The 26,093-nt window shown below is 33.3% G+C and overlaps 1 protein-coding gene across 1 annotated transcript; it reads left to right on the plus strand.

Annotated features, from left to right (window-relative positions):
• Positions 1 to 4,646: 4,646 nt before the first annotated feature.
• LOC140053969 (uncharacterized) lies at positions 4,647 to 22,841 on the plus strand. The gene is made up of 19 exons (XM_072098749.1): positions 4,647 to 4,709; positions 8,614 to 8,743; positions 9,261 to 9,499; positions 9,755 to 10,024; positions 10,507 to 10,600; positions 12,178 to 12,497; positions 13,087 to 13,216; positions 13,474 to 13,623; positions 13,932 to 14,028; positions 14,305 to 14,510; positions 14,786 to 14,879; positions 15,267 to 15,445; positions 15,829 to 19,709; positions 20,114 to 20,269; positions 20,456 to 20,607; positions 20,819 to 20,998; positions 21,239 to 21,430; positions 21,805 to 21,972; positions 22,359 to 22,841. Exons 2-19 carry the CDS (start codon positions 8,719 to 8,721, stop codon positions 22,558 to 22,560), a joined length of 6,735 nt encoding a protein of 2,244 aa, XP_071954850.1. The 5' UTR covers positions 4,647 to 4,709; positions 8,614 to 8,718; the 3' UTR covers positions 22,561 to 22,841.
• Positions 22,842 to 26,093: the final 3,252 nt, after the last annotated feature.

Raw genomic sequence — 26,093 nt, forward strand, 5'->3', positions numbered from 1 at the left:
TTAATGAATCAAAAACAGAGTTATTAGTTTTAACTCCACCAAAAGTCGACATTAGTAATAGAAATATTCAACTGAATATTGGTGAAATTATTGTTAAACCCTCCAACACAGTTAGAAATCTTGGTGTGGTGTTTGATGTTTTTCTTCGTATGACACCCCACATTGATAATGTCTGCCGTACTGTACATTTTTTCTTAAGGGCATTGCGTAGAATAAGAAATTGTTTAGACAAAAAAACGTGTACCGAGGCTTTGAGGTCACTAATTCTATCCAGGTTAGATTATTGTAACTCACTATTTGTTGGAATGTCCAAACATAACGTTTCGAGATTACAAAAGCTTCAGAACCGGGCTGCCAGGTTAATTTACCAAGTACCTATGTTTGTTAGTTCTAGACCTCTGCTTTATGAATTGCATTGGCTACCTGTTGAAAGTAGAATCACTTTTAAAGTGTTACTTTATGTCTACAATTGTATAAATAATAATGCGCCCTGTTATCTGAGCAATCTCTTACGGGTGTATAGATGTGCTAAGAGAGGCCTGATAGGTCCGAGATAGATCACACTAGATTGGATCACTGTCTCGAAAAGCGGACCTCTGGAAATAATACTTTCTCAAAATTTGGACCGGTGATGTGGAACGAACTCCCGTCTGTGATCTGGGAACAAACCACGGTTTTAAAATTTAAAAAATCCCTCAAAACACATCTATTTCCTAAGAAGTGACTCATTGTTGGGTGTGCTGATGTAAAGCGCTTTGATCATTTTATACTAATTTGGAAAAGCGCTATATAAATAAAATAATAATAATAATAATTATATTTTTGCCCATTAATTAAAAATTCAACAAAAAAGAAATCAGTTTTTTGTTTTTGCTAATAATATCAACGGCAACCATCCAGAACAGCGACAACAACCACCCCCTGTACATTCTTTCCGACGGCACTCAAAAAAGCTGGTGACATCCCTGTAACTATTCAACAAAAATTATTATGTTCAGTTGTTGTTTAAATCACTGGATTGTGCAGTAACAATTTGATACTATTATAGGCACATGATGGAATGTTATATTAAAAAGTAGATTAGGCCTATTGTAAAAGATTGTGTACAAAACACATTTGGACATTTTAAATGGAACCAAAATTATACTGAATTATACAAACTGTGTATGTTTTGATAAATCCCACTTTGTCAATATTCAATGTAACAGAATGATTTCAATGGAAAAATTTAGTCTGTAGTTTAATTAGATTTTTAATCAGATTTACATTGGCATTGAGAACATCTTTTTCTTTTGAAAACAATAAGCTTCATTGAATAGTCTACATATAATATTGTATCATTGAATTTTACAATAGATGCCTGGTATTGATAAAAATCGCACATAAATTGAAAATATCGGTAATTAAGGATTTCTAATTTACTATAAATTCACGTTTAACAATTGATTGTCATCGGATTTAGACATTTCTTTTTTAAAAACCAATTTGGATTAAATAAAGGCACTGATCTTATTAAATTTCATTCAATACTACAAACTAGATTTACAATCATGATGGTCATTGGCTTTCAAAATGGGCAAGGATAGGTTTTTGAAATGATTCTTTGATTGTTACCAAAATATACTTGAAGTTATGAGACTTTCACCTTGTTTACCTGTTCAGGTGTATTTTTATTTTCATTGTTTTCACTCTTGTTTATTACAATGAGTTTTATTTCAAGGTGAATCCTCTTGTACTAAACTCAATAGCTGTAGTTACAGTCTTCTTCCATAATTTCATCAAGCTCAACCTCTATCATTTTACTCTATCTTTGCATGGAATTGTTTTTTACCTTTAATGGTTTGTTTAATTTAGAATAGTTTTAATTTATGGTTTTGAGACTGCTTTGTTGGTCCATCTGTCTTTAGTAGAATATTTTTCTATTGCAAACCAAAGACTTCTCGGTAAGTACACTAACTATTCAGTTCTTCCTTCATTTTTTCATCAGGCTCAACCTCCCATCTTTATTGCATGGAAAGGTTTTCATAATTATTAATTTTAAATAATTGTTTTTAATCTATGAGCTAATTGGTTCATCTGTAAAGAATATAGAGGAATAATTCTAGAACTTAACTGTACTACCGACCTTTGGCTGTATTACAGTACTGTACTGATTGAAATTCACTATATCAAACTATTAGTTTGGTAGTAGATTTTCATAGTGAAAGTAATAGTAAAACTAGCTTATTTTTGCTGTTGTAATTTTTAGTGTAGAAAAGGTACCATAGTTTCTACTTGATAGTTAGGTTGATAATTTTGCTAGTTTTACTGCAAAAAAACATCTTGGTTAAATCAAAATACTGTAGTTAAAGATAAATTGTTGACGTTTTGTAAAAATAATTCATATATTACTTTAAAAGCATTAAACCAGGTCATTCCTTAATTTTAAATGTACGTTTTACGGTAAATTATGATAGAAACAATGGCTGCACTACTGTACCTAATTTAGCTCACAATGAACGTCCTCTCGTGGACGGTCTTTAGGCCTAGTATAGCTAGGCTCAGTTTTGTAGGCCTAGCTAGTAAATAGTACAGTAGTAACGTACGGACATCGTATGCTAGCTATTGGCCTGCTTGACTGCATTAATTTCCTTTCTGTTTTTGCCAAAATCCGTTAATAAAAATTGGGGGAAAAAGTTACAATTCTTCCATTTGTTTTGGCCTTCACAATCGATCGAAAGTGGGTGAATCAAGAAAAAAAAAATATATCAATCCGCGCGTAAAGCATATTGAGATTTATAGCGGGCCCTTTAAATTATAGAATCAACTTACTTTTCACATTGGTCCTATTTAGTTATCGCAATAGGACCATATAGTATATACAAAGTAGTGAAATAAGATAAGAATCTTGCTGATGGTTATTGCTATTACTTACAAACGTTACCCTTTGCTTAATTAAACAAAAAGCAGACTTTCACTTTTCATAACTACAGAATAAATAGATATTCTCTTTGTTCAAATGGAGATTTTATGATTATACATACAGTAGTACTGCATGATCTCCTAGCATGATGCACTGGTATTGAACACAAGACAACAACTTTTTTAATGACATGTGTCACTGGTTAATAATCAACACTAATTGTTTGTATTAATTGTTTGGTCTTGTTAAATTATGAACATAATAACCATACGTGGAATAGACAGGTTTGTAAAAAGACAGAGCCTCCTGTTAGTTTGGTTAGATCATGCTATGAACTACAACTACAGTACCATCAGACAGTCTTTGGATGTAAGAAAGATAGTTGACAATGATGTCATAGCATTTGAATTTGTATCTTTTTTTGTGAAAGACTCTGTTTTGCATACGGTATGGTTTAACAATTTTAGCTCAAGATTAAAGGAATTTTATATAGCCAAATCCTATTTCCCCACATGCATACATGAAGATTAGTTTCTTCAATTTGAAGATTTGAAAAAGCATGTTAGTGGCGATCAAACCTGTTAGTGGCGGTAATTATCGCTGTTGGTTTCGATTGAATAAAATAAATAAAATAAAATAAAATAAATAAAAAAATGTCCGTGTATTCCGGGAAATAATGTTTGTTATAGAAAATGAATAAAAAAGTCTGTAAATACTTTTTTAAACAAAATTTTAATAATGCTTAAGTTTTTTTTATTTAGTTTTATTTATTTATTGTGCAAACTTTAGGATTATTGTTTTGTTCCAAAAATGAATTAAAAAAGACCTCTTCAATAAATGGGAATATGCAGGTTGATATGCTTGTTTAAGTCTACAGGGGGTTCTACTAGACAGCGTCATACATTTTGTACCGTGGGGTATACTATAAATTCACAATTGTGTAAAACGAAACAATAATTGGAGACTTGAGTCGAGGCTTGACTCATTCTGACTACTGTATTACAAATTTTGTGCTTTGAAAACAAATTAATTAATATACAGTAGTTTGTATTATTGATTGTCTTGAACAATTTTGAGACTTATTACAGATGAAGGTTTCGGTGTATGCTATCGGCTGTTTAGTAAAATTTATTAAAACACATTAAAACATTGACAATGGAACAACTGCAGCGTTCCTTTAATTAAGTGTATTAATAATGGCACATTATTTTATTGTAATGCAAATGTTGTCCTGCCATCCCTTTGTTCTCTTTGAAGGATAACATGGTATAGATTATTTCTAATATTATTAATTGCTCCAATAATATGACATGTGCAATAGCTTTTGATTGGTTGGCAGATTGAGATTCAATGAATCCAGTGGGCCTAAAACATACAGTCATCTTATTCTATTGTTCTTAATAGTTGAGGATTATTCCATTATTTTGTTTAATTTTTTTAATTTAAAATAATGCTAGTTATTTGAAAAATATTTTATATACTATATAAGTTTAATAATAAATAAAGTATATTAACTCATTTTAAACCAGTTTTGAATAAAAAGGATTAGTGTTTTTGATTTAGGTGTTTTACTTTTTTCAAAATTTTGCAATTAGGTTTATAATGGTAGATTCCAAACTTTTTGATAATAAATCATCATAATGAACATACACCTAATTATGAAGATAAAAATGGGAGGAGACACATTGACAAAGAGCAATAGCATTGTTACTGGTAGAGTAGTAACCCATGCGTCATATTAATATCAATACACTATATTTTGGTGATGCCTGTCTCTATTTTTACTTAAAATCGGTATAATTCTATGGTAAGTGAATTTTTTTTTAAATATTTTATGAAATATTGGAGGAGGGCTGAGGGTAAAAAAACAAGAGTTGGAATTAACCATTTTATCGGCATCTGTACTATTAGTGAAAAGTTGTAATGTATTTAGCTCGAACCAATCAACAACACACGTAAAGTCATTTTGGGACTGTCAACCAACGTTTCTGTATAATGCTGTTATTTTTTACTGTGGTTTAATTTTTGCTAATTTTGCAATTGGGAACTTTACCACTCTCTTTATTTACTCACAAGAATTTTGACAAATTTCACATTATGCAGCCACTGCAATACTGGTGCCATGGTCTAGTGAGGCCCATAGAAAAAACATCCACCTATGTTTCATTTGATTGTCCCTAAACTTGCCGGATCCCGACTTGCCAAACAAAGGGTGTTGTCTATGCTTTATATAATACAAAAAAGATCGTAATTTTAGCCACATTAGGCCTAGGCTAGAATTTAACTAAAAGTGGCGTTTGCAAAAATATAAAAATGCGAAAACATCAAGGAACTACGGTGGCCTATAAGTGTCACGGCAACTTTCAAAAAATATCACGGCAACTTTCAAAAAAAGCTACGGCAATTTGAAAAAAGCCACGGCAAATTAAGAATAAAACATCACGGCAAATTAAAAATAAAACATTGCGGCAATTTAACAAAAATACCACGGCAACTTAAAAATGAAACACCACGGCAAATTAGTATTGAAACACCACGGCAAATTAGTAATGAAACACCACGGCAAATTACAGAATGCCACGGCGGAAGTGAGTTACCACGGCGGAAGTGAAACCTTTGGAATCTTCGATTTTTTCTGAGGTAAGTAATTATTTGTGCATTGAAGTAAATATTATTATATTAATTTATTATATTTAACTGCTGCATTTACGTGTTTATTGCACTAGGCCTAGCTATGCCTACTACTAGCCGAGGCCTTAGGCCTACAGTAGTAGCTAGGTCTACTGTAAAAACAACTTGTTATATAAAAAACAGATTACTGTAAATATATTAAAACATTGTAGAATGTTATAGGGCCTAGGCCTACCTTGTAATAAGGCCTATGGTCTAGCCCGGCCTAGAAAGTTTAAGAAGAGTGCAATAAACACGTAAACTGCTGCAGTTTAATAAATTAATATAATATTTACATCAATGCACAAACTATTACTTACCTCAGAAAAAATCGAAGATTCCAAAGGTTTCACTTCCGCCGTGGTAACTCACTTCCGCCGTGGCATTCTGTAATTTGCCGTGGTGTTTCACTATTAATTTGCCGTGGTGTTTCAATACTAATTTGCCGTGGTGTTTCATTTTTAAGTTGCCGTGGTATTTTTGTTAAATTGCCGCGATGTTTTATTTTTAATTTGCCGTGATATTTTATTTTTAATTTGCCGTGGCTTTTTTCAAATTGCCGTGGCTTTTTTCAAATTGCCGTGGCTTTTTTCAAATTGCCGTGGCTTTTTTCAAATTGCCGTGGCTTTTTTCAAATTGCCGTGGCTTTTTTTGAAAAAATTGCCGTGATATTTTTGAAAGTTGCCGTGACACTTATAGGCCACCGTAAGGAACTGGTATATTGTGAACAATTCTGTATATGAAAATGTTATCATATACACTACTGTCTCCCGGATTTATATTGAATTTCTGGACTCTAGGATATATATGTATCCCAGGTTGCAAAACACTGTAAACCAAACCTATTAACTCTCCAGTCCAGATGAAATCCTTAAAAACAGTGTTTGCTCAAATTAATGCTAAAATACAGTAATGATTGTTGAAATGTTTATTGGCTTGGATTCCTTATCATCTCAGCCTGATCTTTGCCTGGTCAGATGGATAACAGTCAGGTTGGCAGGAAGTTTGATTTCCTGTCTTACGAATTCCATCTCTTTGTCTTTACTCCTTTTATTTTGGAATTATTAGAAAGGAATAATTTTTATTTGGTTTATTGTCTTTGTGTTTTCATATCAAGATGTATGATACTAATACAAGTATTCTTCATTCATATGTCAAACAAAACTGATATTCGAAAAATGACTATTTTGTCTGCATACTGTACTAATTATTGAAGTAAAGGAAATGTATTATTTTTGCATTACATTAAAATATACTAATAAAATTTATAAATTATTAAATTTATTGTTTACTACTACATTAAGGGGACAGGATGTATCCCTAAGTAGGTGGGCTGTATTGTTACCCCTCAATTCTCAACTCAAGAAAGTGTCTCCTGAATACAAGGGTCTTTCACACCTGAGTGTCTGAAGACAGGCTTGCACGCTGGGTTGTTAATGGAGTGGGAGGTTCTGCTCTGATTTAAAGTTTGCTTAGGAGGACCCTCAGAAAGTCTCTCCCCCACTTCCCTCCAGGGCACATGTATTACTTTTGTTTGTTTTTAGTTTTAAATATCCTGGACAGTATAACCGAGCCGTTAACTAATTAGCCAACAGTTGTACAGTTACTCTGTCAGGTGGTGCAATTATTAATCATGTCTACCTTTGTACTTTCATCACACCAGTTGATAAACGATGTTAACATCAACTTCTGTACAGAATATCAACTATCAACTATACTGTAGGACTGCATGAGCTAGCATGCAAATTGGGATGTTACATTAAGTGATAACGAATTTAGTACATACTGTGTGTATTTCATTCAAACCGTATACTTAATTCAATTAGGAGTTAAATGAACCAATCAGAAAAGACAAGCCTAATGAGTAGATTGCCACTTGTCTCAAGGCTACACTTCATATTCTGTAAACAATAAACTAAAGAGGAAATTTTTTTTTATGTTCTGCGAGTCGTGAGTTTAAGTATTGGTTATTACATTGACGTGATATTTTAGTGGGATTAAAGCCATTAAAACATCGTAAGGATTATAAGGCATTTAATTAACATGTTACATCATCCATTTTAATTAATTACTACATTTCTTTGAATGAATACTTTGAAATTATGCAGCTTTGTGATGGAGAGTGAATGTCTAATATTGTTCAGCCTTCAGTCTGAAATACAATAAAAATTTTGTATGAAAATGAGCTGGTTCCTCTAAAGGGGCTTTCACACCTGTTCCGGCATGGTTCCATGTTTGTTTTTAAGTGGCTACGCGCATAGCCGCATGGAGCGCCGTAAAGGCGAAACATTTGAAATTTGCCGGAGCGGAACCATGCGGGATACCATTATATAAAACATGTTAGAAACATTATTAGTACTTGGTACAAAAATAGAGGAAATATTTCCTCTGGGTTTCCAAAGTGTGATTGTAGGATAATACGTTTATAATTGGCAGATCTATAATTGACTATAAATAGACTGTACTTATTGTCAACTGTCACTCTTTAAGTTATGTTTGTTTAATAAGATAAACAGTACTGTTTACTGTTATTTATCCTCCTGTGAGGTAGCATATGTTGTTGATAATAAACAAATAAAGTAGTTCTCTTTTATAATTGATTTTGTTTCAAACTTAAAGTAAATTTGCATTGTCTGTTACCATCCGGTAGGACGTTGGATCATTATTTTTTGTTAAAGTCTATTTTGTGCCTATAGCTTACCTGATAATAAAAGCATAAGTGATACTCATAGAATACCAACACGACTTTTGTTATGTTTGATTTACAGTATATGAAATGAAAGCATATTTTAAATATTATCCAAGTCATTTAAAGTTGGCATTTATTTGTATTGCTTACATATAAACAGATGGTAGATTTATATTTTTATATATTTTCAATTGTATTTTCCATACATGTATGTACATATAGAAATGTGTTTTATACTTTTGTTACTAAACTTAATAATGTAATTGCTTGGAGTATGTTGTTATACTTTCATACTACAAAGGTTTAACAGTGTATTTTTTTGTTGACATTTATATATTTTATTGTCTTTCAGCTCTCTGGACTTGATATTTTTGGACCAGCACCATGGAGGGTCAACCTAGAAAAACACTTTATAAGCCCTTTGGTTCAATAATACTTGTCTACTTTATATTTAAAAATGGAGTCCGACTTTAAGCAGACGGGTAAGTTAGGTTTAGTGATGTTTTGATTAGTGAGATAGACAGTGCAAAGTTCTTTCGTGCCTATCTTACCTGGATAAACCAACATTGGCCTATTTTTCTTAAAGAGAGAATTATGAGACTGATTTCCCATTGGTTTTTTAATGGACAAATTGAAATGGTATTACTTTATTTAGATTGGTCTTTGCACTTGCATCACTGCATATAGCGTATAGCGCAGTAGAAAGCTACCAAAACACAGTCTAAGATTTTAGTCTATATTAGAATGTGCCTACAGTAGATGCTTACCAGGATGAATGATGACGATGGTACAGTACGTGCGATGGTTCCCACTAGAGGCCGTGGTTTGGAATAATATCATTATTATTTGAGTTTTCTTATTTCCTTAAATTTAATCCTCTTTTTAAAGAGAAAGGCTATCGTCAGTTTATCATGTAAGCAACCACCTACACCACTGTTGGTTTGTGTATTATAAACATTTTTCCAAGTATTTACTCAGTTTATTTATTTTTTTTTGCAGACCAACAAGAGTCAGTATATATAGGAAAACCATTATCAAACCTATCTGGTAAATCTTCAGAAAGCCCCAGTTCCGCTGGCTCCCATAAAAACCGAAATCTACTTCGCTGTTACCACGATCTCACTATGCACCTCTTCAACACTGGTCATGAACGGGAAGTGGAAAACCTTTTCATTGCCGCAGCACGTGATGGTCAATATGACCGTGTTGAGAACTTTCTTCAACGACGAACTCATGAGGTAATTTCTCCTTCATACGCTATTATTTTTAAATATTTGACCTTGTTAATTTGTGTTTTCAATTTAATAAAAAGTCATTTCTTATTTGAATAATATTTTGTAAAATTGTTGTGCTCAAAAGAACATCAGTGTTAAGTACTTATGTTTAATTTTGTTTAATTGTTCATACTAATAACATCATAAATTTGTGCTCTTTTGGTACATTCATTTCATCAACAGTTTTTAAATATTCTTTCTCAACTTTTTCATTTTTAGATTGTGAATATTGATGTTAAAGATTCAATAACCGGTAACACACCACTAATATGGGCTGCAAAACATGGCCATGAGAAGATTGTGCATTTGCTACTCAAATATGGTGCAGATGTCACTCTGAGTAATTTTGAACACCAAACCGCTATAGAGGTTGCGCCGGCTAATCTTCGTAAACTCCTCATAGGTTCAGTTGATCGAACAGGAAGTTCTCCACGTCACTTGCTGCAAGCAGCATGGCAGGGAAATCTAAAAGCCGTTCAGAAACTATTGGTAGGGTGATCTGTATAATAATAATTATAATGGTAGTCTTATATAGCACCTAATACAATGTTTTTAAGTGCTTTACACACAAAAATGATCCATTAAATATCCTAATATATCCAAAGACTGAAGAACAAGCAGAGGAAACATTTACACCGCTCCATTCTCCAACACTTTTGAAGCTCCCATATGAGAGCTCGCCGGGACAGAATTCACAGGAGCTTGATTTTAAAAAAGCATCTGTCTCTCCTATTCTACCAAAAGAAGTAAAAAGTTGCAAACAATGAGGTTTGAGATGAAACACATTGCAACTCTATAAATACTTTATTCCAAAATCTATACCACTACGATGTACCTCCTACTTCTTGCATCCTCTATCTGGAATGCTTTTTGAAGTATGCTTGATAAATGGCTGTGAATTTTGTCTATAATTCTAACATGCAGAGATGTACAAATTGACATAAACTTTGTAATTTGTTTATTTTTTCCAGAGTGAAAGTAGGGTATTGGACATCAACTGTCGAAATGCTGATAGCCTTACACCGTTGTTACTAGTAACGAGAGATGTTGATCTTTTTTTTAAATGTAAGTAAATAAGGCATCTCATGTCCTATTTAAAAAAATGTGTCCTCAATGATAGATTCTTACTGTACCTCACATTGGACAAGCCGTTTCTATTATTACAATTAAAGAATATCTAGATGATTTGAGACAGACAGAGGTGAGTATTACTGGTCTCCCAGACTAAAGCTCTCTCCGAGCCTAAGCAAGGCCTTCTACACAGTCCAATATTATTTTTTCTTAATTTTTTAAAATTATTTCTCTATACTGGGTGACCTCTTTAGTTAAAGACTGATCTACCAGAGTGCCCAATTACGATGATTTGCTATGTGTGACAGTGGCCTTGTGTGTACTAGTACACCGGCATAGTCCTTATCCTCAAACCCTTGCCCATGTTATGGCTACGTATTATGGTTCCACTGTCTTAGTCACTCGGCCACTCACTCACTCACTGTGAGTGTATTTATTCACAGTTTGGAAAACTTGGATACAGTAGAAATTAAATCATCATTACTTTTTGTCACAGCCTTTTATTACTGTTGTCATTGCCATCAGGTAAACCCTTTCTACGGTCTTATATAGTACTATTCAATGTTGCCATGACGTAAGCTATTGTAGAGATATGGTTGGTAGGATGTATTGAAGTAGCTTCTAGGGATACTGACTATTTTTCTTTTGCTGCTATTATTGAAGTCAATTGTTATTGAACTGTTTGTCATAGACATAAATTAGGTCAACTTTTTGTACTGTGTGTACTGCATATGTCATTTTATTTCTTGTTTATTGTAACCATATTAAAATAAGCTATTTGTACAAGATGTATATTAACAGCCTTATCCAATTTGTGTACAGTATATTGAAAATCTACAGTACCTCTGATGTGTCTTACTGTTCCTTGTTGTTGTAATAAGACTGTTTATACACTATTTAGTATTACTTACTTATTTAGTCCGGGACATCCCAAACTTACATAATTTTGAATCTGCCATTGTGTGACAGCCTGTTCATCCGTGTCTAGTACATTGATGTATGTGAGGGCTGGTCTTTCTTGTTTTGCAAGCCCATGCTTTGGCTAGCACAGCAGAACATCTGAAATAATTTCTTCTTTATTGCAAAGACAGTGTCCTGGTGGTGTCCTGCAAATGTCAGTCTTTTTCTTCTCATACACTATTATAACATTTGTGTTACCATGATATTCTGTGCATCTGTATATTAACAGCTGTATATTACTTGCTGCTATTATGTATCTTTTACAGTTTGTATATTTCTAGTTGTCATTTTATATTTAAATTTATAACAGTTTCTATCTTACTCACCAATGACCAATGTTACCATAATATCATACACTTTGATACATATAAACCGCATGAATGTCATTGTTTTGTTTTTCTGCAGTATTACAATTGAAAAGGTTCTCAAAGATCTTTGTAACATTATTTAAAAATTAAATTGTGTTAACTAAATCTTTAAAGCTATATGTAAAAGAAATGATGTCTAGTTATGGAGTCTTATATTGAGTCTTCACATAGAGCAATTTCTTATGATCTTCATAATAAATTCATTTGTACATTCATGTGTACATTTGTTTGTTTTTTTTACAGTGGGAGATGCAATGAAAAACTACAATCCTGAAGCTGTTATTGTGGAACTACTTTTAAACCGTGCAGATGCCAATGCATCAGACAATGAAGGACGCACTGCTTTGCACTATGCTGCATCTTTGAAATGTAACCTAGCAGAGAAGGTCACACTGTCTCTCTTACAGGACGGCTCATTGGTGGAAGCGAGAGACAATCGTTGCATAACACCAATGCACTCTGCATCCCAAAATGGACAAGTTGAGGTTCTATTGGCCTTGCTGGCTAATGGTGCAGATGTTAATACTCGTGGATATGCTGGTACCACACCGTTACATGTTTCTGTAAGATATTTTGCAATATTTAATTATTAATGATAGCGCTCATAAGTGTTTTATATCTACACTACTGGATTTCATATAAAATTATCTATACAATTTTTGTACTCAAACATTTTGGTTCTCAAGTATAAGCCCACCCTTCAATCTTGATAATATACAGTACCAGATTCATGGATGTATGTATGTAAGTAATGTATGTAATATGTAAGGGTAGATCCTTGTCTCTTGGGTTACTATTCAAGAATGTGACAATACAGGGGGTGGGGGTGTATCTCATGCAATCAAAAATTGTTATTTCTGGATTCACTGTTTATGCAAACATAGTGCTTGTAGCAAAGAAAGACCGAACCAAACGATTTTGTTTATTTTATCGAGAATTGAATGACCCTGCATCGATAATCGATGCTTTGGCGGAAGCTGCCTGTTTTTCTACCCTTTATCTAACATAAGAATACTTGCAGTGCAAAGAAAAAGTGCATAGTATCAAGTAATCATTAAGAGACAATCAAATTAATCATCAAAATTATACCATTACTGCATTTATGCATTATCCTTATTTACATTAAGATGTTTCTTTGTCCTGGTTTTTTAGGCTCAAGCCAACCAATTGCAATCGGTAAACACTTTACTGAATCGAGGTGCAGATGTGACCCTGGTTGATGACAGAGGTTTCACTCCAGTTGATGTTGCTCGCAACAAGAAAATGAAGTCCACTTTAAAAGGTAAAGACAAGATTTGTTATAGGGAATATTAAAACTTATATCGAGACAGTTTTTTCTAACTAACAGCTAGACTTTGTCAGTTGTTATGTTGTTAAGTCGGACTCTTTGCTGCTACTGCATGGTTTTGCTGTATAGTCTAGGAGACCAGTCGTTGTGTGACAGTTTATGCACATCTTGTCGGAAGACTCATTTGAACACAGCCTTTACCAATGACAACGTTTAATAAGAAGTTTTTACTGTAAAATGTTGTAATTTAGATGCATGGATGGAAGCCACTTCAAACAAACCAGAGATGACAGTATTGAGTCCTGTAAAACCACCCTCACGAGCCTCTCTTAATCATATGTCTATTGATGACAGGACACCTAGACTGCTGTCAATAGATGGTACTACCCATGGCTCTGAACGTAAGTACTGTTTTATTTACATATGCATAGCATCTATAACCCCTACTAGAGATAAGATCTACTTGTATTTTGTAGATATTTGATTTTAGGTATGTATTTAATTCATTACAATGTTTATGAACTTGAATGATAACTTTACTACTATACTTTACAGCCACAAAAAACATGGATTAAATATGTGTCGAAAGAAGAAGCCATTACCCTCCATTAACCGCTTAACTTAACATTTTCTCTACGCAATATACTCTATGGGAATCAATGTGAGCCAATGAATAAAAATAATACTAATGATTTTTATCTTTCTCCAGGAGTTAATATTCTGCAAAAGATGACAGAAGCCCATAAAGCATTAAAGGTTGAAGAACAGATATTGAAGGACCTTGATGCTGGTTTATTCTCTCCTGAGTAAGTATTGTCTTAGACTAAAGTTAAAATGCTTGCTAGAATTGAGTTTACATATGTTTATAACATACAGTATGTATTACATTAAGTAAACTTCAAGATATGATATATGACACTACAGCACACATGGTAAAATTAAAATCATTGACAGGGACAACAAAAAATTTGCATTTCGTATGGTCAATATACTATTTGTGAAGTCAATTTCATTTCCTCACCCAACCTAACTGTCTGTGAAATATTGAACCATCTTCTGTTAATAAAATCACTATTTTGCAGATTAACAAGCAAAAAACTGAAGACACCAATCCCACCAAGAACACCAAGGTCAGATAAAACATCATCACCTAACAATCCAACTTCCTTGCTAGAAAGGCCTAAAGTAAAGCGAACACTAGTGCTTGATGGTAAAGTTAAAGCAGAGACAGAGAGAGGGAACAGTGCCGGCAGCACAAAAGGTCACCAAAAGCTTGCACAGCGACTTTGTAAGTTAACTTTTCCTATAATACTTGCACAAAGATGAATATTAATGTTATATGCACCCATTATCAATACATGATTGTGGCAATTCTAGAAATGACACAGTGTATCTCTGGCTTCACATAAAATTCATTTACCATTGACTCTTTTACCAATTTTAATTTAATACAGCTTTAAACTTCTTCCTCTGTCATCTCTTTTTTTTTGTAAATTGGCAAGGAGCTCTACTCTTGAATATTATTACGCCTACATATACTAGACATAACAATTTTATTTTCAGCTGATCCAGCAAGGCGCACTGACATGGTGGATTACAGTCAAATACCTGTTACAGTAGTTGGATTAGATTTAGATGACAACATTGAGGACATTAGGTAAGAAAAGTATAAAATGAAATAGAAGTAACATGCCAATAGGATGTTTAATAACAGATTTTTTCTCTAGTTAATCATTCTTTATAATAAATAAAGTTATGGAAACAATTATGTACATACAGTACTACTGAATCATATTGTAATAAATTATAATTATAAAAACAATATAATTATAGTGATAGTATGAACAATTCGTTAATTTCTTTTGTGATACTAGCTATAAAGTATTAATTTTATTTGATGAAATTAAACATCAACATAAATATCGTTTTCTACTATAAAATAAACGTTTTTACATTTTCATTACATTATTAAGATAAGCATTATTACTTACCATAACTCTGCACTGAAGGACATTAAGTTCATATTTTCAGTAATTTTCTTCAGATTTCATAGACTTCTACACTGTCCAATCAATGGCATAATTGAACGACAAAAGAAGAGATGCTCTTTACCTGAAGTGACTCCGCTGCCATACAGAAGCAACGTGACACGACGTAAGTCTACACCAAACAAGCCAATCGTATCTGAAGTGTTAGATGCTGTAGATGAACTCCCAAGACAAGGTAGATGCTTTTTATTAAATGAATAAGAAATGCATATTCAATACAAATTCATACATTTATACATAAAGTGTCATATTTGAGATATATATATATATATATATATAGACTTGCACTGATGAAGGACTAGTGTTGCCCGAAAGCTCTGCTAACTTTTCTGGCTGTTTCCTTTATCGTTTTGATTTAGCTTTTTGCTTTTTTATTTGTATCTCCATTGAGATCCAGCCACTGATACCCACAGCATTGTCATTTTTTTTCCAGTAATTTGCCTTTGGATTTATATATATATATATATAATTTGAAATATTATAACAGTTGTGTTTATTAAAGTATATTAACTAAATTTGATTTTTAATTAATTGTATCTTTTTTTCTAAACCAACAAGGTTGTATTACCGCTGCAAGTCCATTGCACGATGTTGGTAAGCAATACCCATTGTCTAGAACTGTGCTGCCACCATCACCAAATATACATTTGGATACGCAGAATATTCGACAAGAAACGATATTTGAATACGATAGCGGAAACGAAGAATGTATATCTGAGAGAATAAACAATTCAAAGCCAAGTTCAGGAAATCATTTGACAATTACAAGAGCTGGAGGCTTGATGCATCATAAACGAACATTCAATATCGAGATGTCCCGAGTTAAAAGTAGTGCAGACTCTGATCATTGTTCTTCTCAATCTAGCATGAGCTGTTCTAGTATTTCTAGTTTTTCAACATCAAGCCCTCATGATAGCCCAAGAGGTGAATCGAAAACTAAAGATTGTCCAAGTACTACTAATAGAATGGGTGCTAAAATGACCCCAGCTGCCACTGTAACTCAGAATATGTCATGCAACTCTGAAAGTATTGAGATAACAGACGTTGAAAAAGCAGGTGAATGTTTAACTGAGTCTGATCAAGACTCTGGTGTTGTCAGCTCATCATCTTCACCACCAGTAAAACGAAGCAACACAACAAAAGCACCAAAGGTTCTTCTAAGAGAGGTTTCAGAGGATTTTACAGCTAAAGTTTTTCCTGTCAACTTTGACACAAATCCAAATAAGGAAGCTATTGAAAAACCATTAAATGATGTTGTTCGCGTAAATTTTATCACATCATCTCAACCTCTTAAAACTCTGACAGAAAAAGATTCTTCTACTATCAACCGTAATAATTTGAAAAATAGTGAAAAGGCAGTATTAGTGGACAAAGTAGATAAGACTAAACCATCCAAACAATCAAAACCACCTTCTAGAGTTTCAACCTCTGCTAAACCGAGCTTACTATTACCAAGTTCAGACAAAGACTGCCCAAAAATCTGTACAAGAACTTTCAAATCTGCTGGAACTGGAAAACAACCTGCAACCAAAAATGTTGTGGAGAATAAACTCGAGACACTGAAAAATGGGAAAGTAAATACAACTCAAAATTCTGCTGCTGAATTGATTAGTACTGATAAAGAGAAATTAAGTGCAACAAGTACATCTGAAAATGTAGTCAAAGATAATCATTTATCTACGCAACAAAATTCATATAGAGTTACACAATCTGCAAAACCAAATTTAGGTCAAAATTTAGAAAAAGATTCTATAAAAAATAGAACATTTTCAAAGTCAGCAGATGTTGTAAAACAGGTTGGAAATAGTAACAACATTAATAATAAGCTTGAGACTCTAAATCCAGTACCAGTTATGTCAAAAACATCACCAATAACAAAGACATCATCATCTATGAATTCATCACCAAAACTTTCAAATGGAACACCAAGTGTGTCAAAGAGCTTTTCCAGATCAGCCAAACAAATTCCACCATCTGTTAAGATTAAAGAGGATTCAGAAAGTCCAATTGAATCTAAGGAAAAGAATAAACCGGAATTAGGTGGTTTAATAAGTGCCACAACTGCACCACTCAAAGATAATATAAAACATGCAACTTCATTAAAAGAAAAGACTGATAAGCAAGACAAACTAAATTATACTTTGAAAGATAATAAGGAAAATGTAAATAAGGAGCTTACTAACACTAGTGAGATCTCTGAAATAATGCAAGGAAGGGCCATTAAAGCCAATGTAAAGTTAACAATTGCACATTCTACAAATGATGCTGAAAAGAACAATGTCAAACAACAAAATGATAGTAACATTACAAATAAAGAAGTTAGTATTGAGACATTAGAAAATCAGAAAACATTGGATTCTAATATAACTAAGCAGTCAGTAATTAATTCCTCAGTGAAAAGTGTCATTCAAAAAGAAGCTACTCCAAAACCTCATATTATGGGTAAGAAAGTAAAAATGCAGGATAAACCTTGTGAAAAATTGAGAACCGATAATACTGCTACTAACGGCAAACTAACACCAAGAATTCCGTCTGCACCAAAACCTACTGGTCCAGGGAGACCAAAGTATCACTACAAATCGCCAGACACATCACCTCGTGTAAAGGATGAAAAATCAGAAAATGATAAAGAGAAACAAAATGCTGATAAATCTGGGAAGAATATTAAAGTCCATAACACTCCAGTGATCTGTGATATGTTTGAAACTTTGAAGAGAGTTGAACAACCGAAAGGTGTTAAGATTATTCCTCAAAATACAGATAGAAAGAAAGCAACTATTAAACAGAATGTTCGCAACAATTCTGGAAACCAAAAGCGAAAATCACAAAGTGCAACAAAAGAAAAATCACTGAAGGAATCTGGTAAAGTTTTAATTAAAAGCAACTCTACCGTTTCTAAGAAAAAGAAAATTACAAAAGAGAAACCTGATAATGCTGCAAAGAATAAAGGAAAATCAAAGACTACTGTAAAGTACGAGAAAAAAGAAACAAAGAAGCCATTGAAGAAAGTTAAAAAGAAAAGTGATGACACAATGATAGTTAAAGATAGTGATATTGATACTACAGCATTTATATCTGGAAAAGGTTGGCATATAAAGACCAAAAAAAATGAGTCGGATAATGTAATAATCCACAACCATTCCTTGAAAGACGATTTATCAGATTCTGATGATGGTGTGAAATTGAGCCCTCATAGCACTCTAAAACTTCAGGAGATGGTAAAAATGCGTTCTATGACACAGGAACAAGTCTCGAATCTTGTAAATGTTATGAGTCCATTTGAGGCAAATACACCCAGATATATACCTAATACAATGGGAACAATTAAGCAGTTTTTTGTGAATGCTTGCAAAGACAACAATGGTACAGAATACTATGTTGACGACAATGAGCTGCCAAATACAAGGCAGTTTAGCTTTGAAGAAAAAGAAATGAAAACTATTTGTGAAGTGAAAGAAAGAGAGATTCTTATGAGAAAAAGAGGAAATAAAGATATTGTAGAAGGTCCCGTAAATGAATTAAGTTCTAACAATTTACCAAGTTCTGAAGTAGAGAATTTAAGTATTGTTAGCGAATCAACATACGAGACTAATCCTGAATTTCTAAAAGTCTTTAAAATCCCTGACCATGTTGATAATGAAGAAGAAGAAGAACCAAATGCTTCTGATGTTGAAGAAATTGAAGTTGAACCTGTTACTTTTATTGAAGAAGTAGTTAAAGAGAATGCAGATAATTCCATTGATGAAGGTAGTGATAGAAAATGTAATCAAGTTGATGATAAAATTCCTGATTCTAGAACTTCTTCAGCTAAAAGCAATGGAAAATCTGCAGTCAAAAACAATTTTGAAGATAATCTTGCCAATTTACCTCCTCTTCCGTCATATCAGCCAAAGAAATTGCCAAAAAGTGCATTCAAGAAACGTCACAGTGAACCGGTAATGAACCCTTCACAAGAGAATTATGATGAACTTAATCAAGAATATTTTGATGAACGAGTTAAAACAAATTCAAATCGAGGACAAAGTGCCAAGTGCAATGAATCGAAAAAAGAAACAAATTGTAATTCTCATCTAGAAAATGACTTTACCAATAAAACAGACATTGACAAAAGAAGCAAATTTTCAATACTTGATAAAAGAAATGAGGACAAAAATCTAGGTGATAGCAATGTTGTAAGAAACCTGTCAGAGTCTGTCTTTGAAGATGAAAGACATTCAAATGTTCAACAACCACCAAATGACCGTTACTTAAATGTCGTCGAGGGCACAGATTCTTCACCACCAGTTAAGTTGCAGCGACCATCTGAAGATACTGATTCTCTATCAGATGAAGATGACTTGTTAGGTGAAAGTCTTGCTCAGTCTGTTATGAGTGACATTTTAGAGAAGACATTCAGTGAAGCATCGAGGGCAGGATCATCCTGGTCTGCAGATAGTGTGGTTAGTATACTTTATTGTCTATCCATTTTAGACTCACAAGTATGTTTGTTACGCTCTCAAATTTAGAGATTTAAATTTCTGCTGTCAACTTGCTTATTGCCACATTCATTTTACATTTATATTGGTATTGGCATAAACCTCTTTGTGTCTTTTCTTGGAAGTGGAGCTGTAGATGCTTATTAGTTCAATTCCTCTCAGATGTCAGGATTTTTTTTCATGACAAAATAACTCCACTCTCAAGAACTTTTAAGCTTATTCTGTGAATAGATTGTCAACAGCAGTATTTCAGGACAATGAAAACATTGAACAAATTTGGACTGCTTTGTGTATTTTTATACTCTTTTGATGATATACCTATGTGAAATTTCAAGCCTTTCAATTTGTTGTGTGGATTTTTTTTGCAGACAAGAACAAGTATTCTTGGTAAAGGAAGGTCTCACTCAAGTCGAGTGAGTAGCAGTGACCGCAGTCAAAGTTCAAGTACTACTGTATCGGAACCAGAAGAAGAACTTTTACACTGGAAGAAAGGTAACATCCTTGGAAAAGGAGCATTTGGAAAGGTAAGTTTAATGTTTAAGTAGTCCGATAATATACATTATTTTAAACATCATGGGATTTTTCTTGTTCAGTAATGCCTAATCAATGATCTTAACACTGTAAATTACCAATTATATTTATATAATTTTTAAAAATAAGCAGTTTAACCAAGTCATTCTTAAGTCACTTGTATTTATTTTTTGCTTTAGGTGTATTGTGGTTTAACAAACACTGGTCAATTAATCGCTGTCAAACAAGTTGAACTAAGTGAGAGGGATAAAGTAAAATCTGAGAATCAGTATGAGAAACTTCAGGAGGAAGTTGAGCTTCTGAAAAACCTCAGGCATAAGCACATTGTTGGGTTAGTGGCCTAGTTTGTTCAAAATAGGAGTTTGTCTGAACTTTATTGCCATCCCCTCTCAAATTGCCACTCTTAATTATTACTATGTTATGATTATTTGTGTCTTACTGTACATTGTTTCGACTACTGTAGTAATTTCTCTTTCATTTGTTTTTTACTAATTATTTGCTGTCAAAACTACAAGACAAATCTCTCTGATAATTGCACACAGGTTTCTAGGAGTATCACTAGAGGATGACACTGTTAACATATTTATGCAGTTCATACCAGGAGGATCAATAGCATCCCTTCTTGCAAGGTTTGGAGCTCTAGATGAACCTGTGTTTTGTCGATATACTAAGCAAATACTTGAAGGTATTGAGTACTTACATACCAACAACGTTATTCATAGGTATGTTAAATTATAATTTCTTCAGTCAGTGTATAGTATGTAGAAGAGTTACCCTCTAGCTTTAAGGCATTAAGTGTAGAAACACTGTATTAACTACCTCGTACAAATTGTGAATGTTAAATGAACCAGTTGATAGCACAGGAATGTTTTTTAAACCATGTTTTCTTTAACATATGCAGATTGACATAAATAATCTTTTTAATTGGGAGTGAATTAAAAAAATGTTTGTTTTTGTTTTAGGGATATAAAAGGTGCTAATATCATGTTGATGTCAAACGGTGTAATTAAGTTGATTGACTTTGGGTGTGCCAAACGTCTTTGCATTAATCTAAGTCAAAGCCAAAGTTTGCTGACATCAATGCGAGGAACCCCTTACTGGATGGCTCCAGAGGTAATCATGGAAACTGGTTATGGAACCAAATCTGATATATGGTATGAAATGTTTAAGTTGGTTTATGTTTTATGTTTATTTTACTTGACTTTTTTACCTGAATTGGGTACATTCAAATTAGGACTTCTACTCAAGGCAACCACAGTGCAGTGCATACCATGAACAACAGTGACTGAGATGGACCAGTACACCAAGGTAACCCCCTAATCTTCTGAAAGATGCACTGATTAAAGTTCAGACATGCCAGATGTGTACACTGAACCTCCAGTTTTATGTCCTTATCCAAAAATCTGCCACCAGAACATTGGTTAAGGGAACATTGAACCTGTGCCGATTCTATGGCTAATTGGTTTAACTACTCCACTACTTTTCACATTTAAGAATTTAATGGTACTAAATTTGTTTTTGATTCCAGGAGCATAGGGTGTACTGTATTTGAAATGGCCACTCGAAAGCCACCTTGGGCAGAGATGCCCCCTATGACAGCAATATATTACATAGGTTCTGGTTCAGGTGCTGTGCCTCAGCTTCCTGATCAGTTCTCAAAGGAAGCAAGAAGTTTTGTTAGAATTTGTCTTTCAAGGTCAGTTGAACAAATTCTTTTGTTCTTATATCTTCTCTTTTCAAAAGCCAGACAGCTATTTATGTTAATACACCTTTATTCATGGTTTAAACAAACTTGAATTCTTGTGATCTTTCTGGATACATAAAATAGTCTAATATGAAAAATAAATGCAATTGTAGAAATCAGATTGGCATGTGGTAGGAAGCATTAAAGTTTGAGGTCTGGAAAAGTGTTTCTGTGCCATAATAGGCAAGATTCATTTACCCTTTCAATATGCTGCTGCACAATAAGGACATCACACTTTCGGGATGCCATACAATTGTGTTGCAGGATTGTTTAAGTGCTACATTTTAAAATTCCTAAAAAAAACTGTGTGAATAATTGTGATTACATTTTGTATATAGAGATCAACATGAAAGACCAACTGCCAGCAGTTTATTGAAGCATGCTTTCATCAGAAGACGTAAAGAGCGAGGGCGTGATAGATTCAGTACACGAATATCATCGTCTACTTTTGAAGAGGGTAACATCAACTTCAAAGAGAAACCAAAATCTGATGGTGCGACAGACAAGAATGCCAAAAAACCTATTTATGATTTTAGTTAAAATCATCTTTTATGATGTGTTGGGTGGATGTGGGTAGGTTGGGGTAGAGTTTACGTGTATGCGTTGGGTGGGCTGGTGGCTTGGGATGGGGAGCAAGTTGTGATAATCAGAACTGTGTTGGATACTGAACAGTTGATATGTAAAACTTCATGTTCATGTAATATGTATAAAAGTTTATACATAATTATTTTTATTTAATTTAATATGCTCACAAGGAATGTGAGTGAAGGGATATATCATTTAATATATAGTTTTATAGAATTTTATGTATATAATAATAATGATAATAATAAGAAAGTGAGCTAGATTACACTCGTCCCTGGGGTGACTAAACATTTTTTAATTTGAGGAAACTTCCCATTATCTTGGTTAAATATTTGGTATTTGAATCCTGTTAATTTAATCGGTTCAAGTTTGGCTCAACATTGCTTTGGTACAGGACTTTTGTATCAAATATTTAGTTTCCAAGCACGTTTGGTGCTAATGTACATTTTACAGTATGTTGCAGAATTAGAATATTGCTTTCAACTAATTTGATACATTCCATTACAGTTTTAACTTCCAATTTCCATAAACAATTTATATCCGTCCACAAAAATACTAATAGTGTTTATATATATATATATATATATATATAAAGATGCTCAAACACTTCAATTTGAATTTGTTTTGTTAAATTTTGACGTTCTTTCTTCTTTTTACTGTGTCATAAAAACTGCAATGAATACTGTAGTTTTTGAAATGTAAAAAGTGTCAATCATTCTTAAAGCAAAACAGAATCAGCAAAATAATAAAGTACTAAAGGCGAATTTACATAGATGAGTGGTAAAGGTAATAAATCTATGTTATTCCATAGAACCATTTACACACAATGTGGTGCGGATGGGCGGTTTCTACTCAGGATAGATACAGATTCAAGCAACGAGGTTTCCACTATCGTTACCGCTCGTCCATGTAAATTGGCCTTAATAATGGGCCAACAATCTTATACAACGGAAACTTAATAAATTAAATATCTTTTTCTTGAAATGTTTCTGGCGAAAAAAAAAATTAAACTGTTAATAATGTGGATAACATTCCAGCAAGTGTTTCATCGCTGACTACTGTACTACATCCGTCCATTAGCAAGGCCTAAGTCAGTGTAATGTATATATTTTGCAAACTTTATTTATGTACATGACATGTCAAGACCAATTTTAAAATTCATATCGCAATGTTTCTGTAGACATACTACAATTATATTGTAAGTGTACATCATCACATCTGAGGATTTAGGATAAACAATTTCAAACTTTTCCTCCATTTTTAAGTTGTGCAAGTATGTGTATGGTGGGTAAAAAATGTCATCCATTATATTTTTTTTATAGGTGCTGTTTTTTTTATCTCTTTGTTGTTTTATAAACTACCCTAACATATCATTTGATTACAACCAATTGTTTGATTGTATATGTTTATAATTGATATTGTCATATTACAGTACTGTATTTGTATTTTGAAAACAAACATAGGCCTAGAGTCTAAAATAAAAAGTAGGATGACTTGAAATAATTAAAAAAAAAGTAATTTGACCAATCACACTCAACAAATCATTTTAAATATAATACCTGTGATTGGTCAAATGACTACATGTGTACTTCATGTGTTATCCTGATTAGGCCCACCCAAAGATAAAATAGCTGTTAAGTTTTTAATTTTGAATGCCAGAGTGGATTAACAATTCAGTATGTCCAATATCAACATGGACAGACATTTAAATTAAGCATTGTACATTTTTTTGTTATAAATATAATTTAATTTTAGTAGGATATATTTATGTATCTTCCATTATTACTTGATAATGTGTTGTAATATTGTATTTTATTTATCATGGAATTGTACAAAATTATTAATTGCAACTGTACAGGTTCTTGAAGTTAGACATAGTTCTTTAAATTTGAAAAATACAGAAAATGAATGGATAACTTGATATTAAATGTAGTTTCATTTTCTACATCACTATGAATTATTTGTTTTGTTTTAATACATGGTAACAACAATGTGTGTGATACGTTTTGTTAACCCATACATATACTGTAAAGCTTGGTTCCCATTAGCGACGCAACGCAAGGACGTAACGCAACACAAGTAAATTGACCAATGACAAGCGAAGTTATAGACAGTTAGCAATCACAAGCGAATAAGCCATCGCTTGTGATTGGTCAATTCACTTGCGTTGCGTTACGTCCTTGTGTTGCGTCACTAGTGGGAACCACGCTTTAGCTGTAACGAACGTACTAACAATTTGTGTGTAAAAAAGCTTGGTTCTCACTAGAGACGTAACGCAACGTAAGCGAGTGACTAATGACAAGCGACAGTTGGAATATTTCATTGCTTGTCAAATCAGTAATGCTTGGTTCATACTAGGACGCAACACAAGGACGTAAACATAACGCAAGGAAGCGTGTAGACCAATGACAAGCAACAATTCAAATAATCCATCGCTTATGATTGGTCAATTCACTTACGTTGCGTCATGTCCTTGTGTTGCATCTCTAGTAGGAACCACGCTTTAGTGAGAACCAAGCGAACGTACTAACAATTTGTGTGTTACGTTACGTCAACCCATACAGATTTGCTGTAACGAACGTACTAAAGCGTGGTTTCCACTAGCGATGCAACGCAAGGACGTAACGCAACGCAAGTGAATTGACCAATCACAAGCTAACTGTCTATAACTTCGCTTGTAATTGGTTAAAACGCTTGCGTTGCGTTTATGTCCTTGCGTAATTACGTTCTAGTGGGAACCAATCTTTACAATTAACGAAGTACTGTAACGTACTAACAATTTGTGTGTTACATTACATCAACCCATACATATTTATCGTCTATATGCTGTAACGAACATACTAACAATTTTTGTGTTAACCCGACAGCTGATATGCATTACGTCAACCCATACAGATATGCTGTAACGAACGTAAAGCTAAGGTTCCCACTAGAACGCATGGCAAGGATGTAAGCCTCAACCCAAAGCGAATTGACCAATCATGAGGAACGGCTCGAATAATCCATCGCTTGGATTGGTCAATTGGATTGCGTTGCGACTTACGTCCTTGCGTTACGTTGCGTTCTAGTGAGAACCAAACAGCTGATATGCTGTGAATGAACGTAACAATTTGTGTTTAATACCTCCAGAGTGTTATCAGCTATTCTTATCTGTAGTAAACTAACAAATAACAATTTATGATACATAATTTTAGTCGTGTGCAAACGCAACTCTACAGCTCACTATGTCGGTCGGTTGGTCGGTAAACACTAATTCAAATTTGAGCACGCGACTGCAGCAATGTATATGGCCTTGTTATATTAAAATCAACTGTTATTTCCTAGCAAACGTAACAATATTACATATCTGTTAGTTACATCGATCCTATAGGCTACAGATATTTTGTCAGCGAATTGAATGATACATTTTTTATCAAATCAAATAAAAACATTTATTTCTTTCATTTAGAATCAATTGAAGATTCAACCTTTTTGTTTCAGAGAAATAT

This window comes from Antedon mediterranea, chromosome 7, assembly GCF_964355755.1.
Source record: "Antedon mediterranea chromosome 7, ecAntMedi1.1, whole genome shotgun sequence".
Lineage (NCBI taxonomy): Eukaryota > Metazoa > Echinodermata > Crinoidea > Comatulida > Antedonidae > Antedon > Antedon mediterranea.

What these genes read in the sequence shown, in the direction of transcription:
- LOC140053969 (XM_072098749.1), top strand. Translation starts at nt 8,719, where the DNA reads ATGGAGTCCGACTTTAAGCAGACGG. An exon ending in GAAAAGGAGCATTTGGAAAG is followed by an intron (nt 20,270 to 20,455) that starts GTAAGTTTAATG and finishes TTTTTGCTTTAG; the next exon opens with GTGTATTGTGGTTTAACAAA. An exon ending in AGGCATAAGCACATTGTTGG is followed by an intron (nt 20,608 to 20,818) that starts GTTAGTGGCCTA and finishes AATTGCACACAG; the next exon opens with GTTTCTAGGAGTATCACTAG.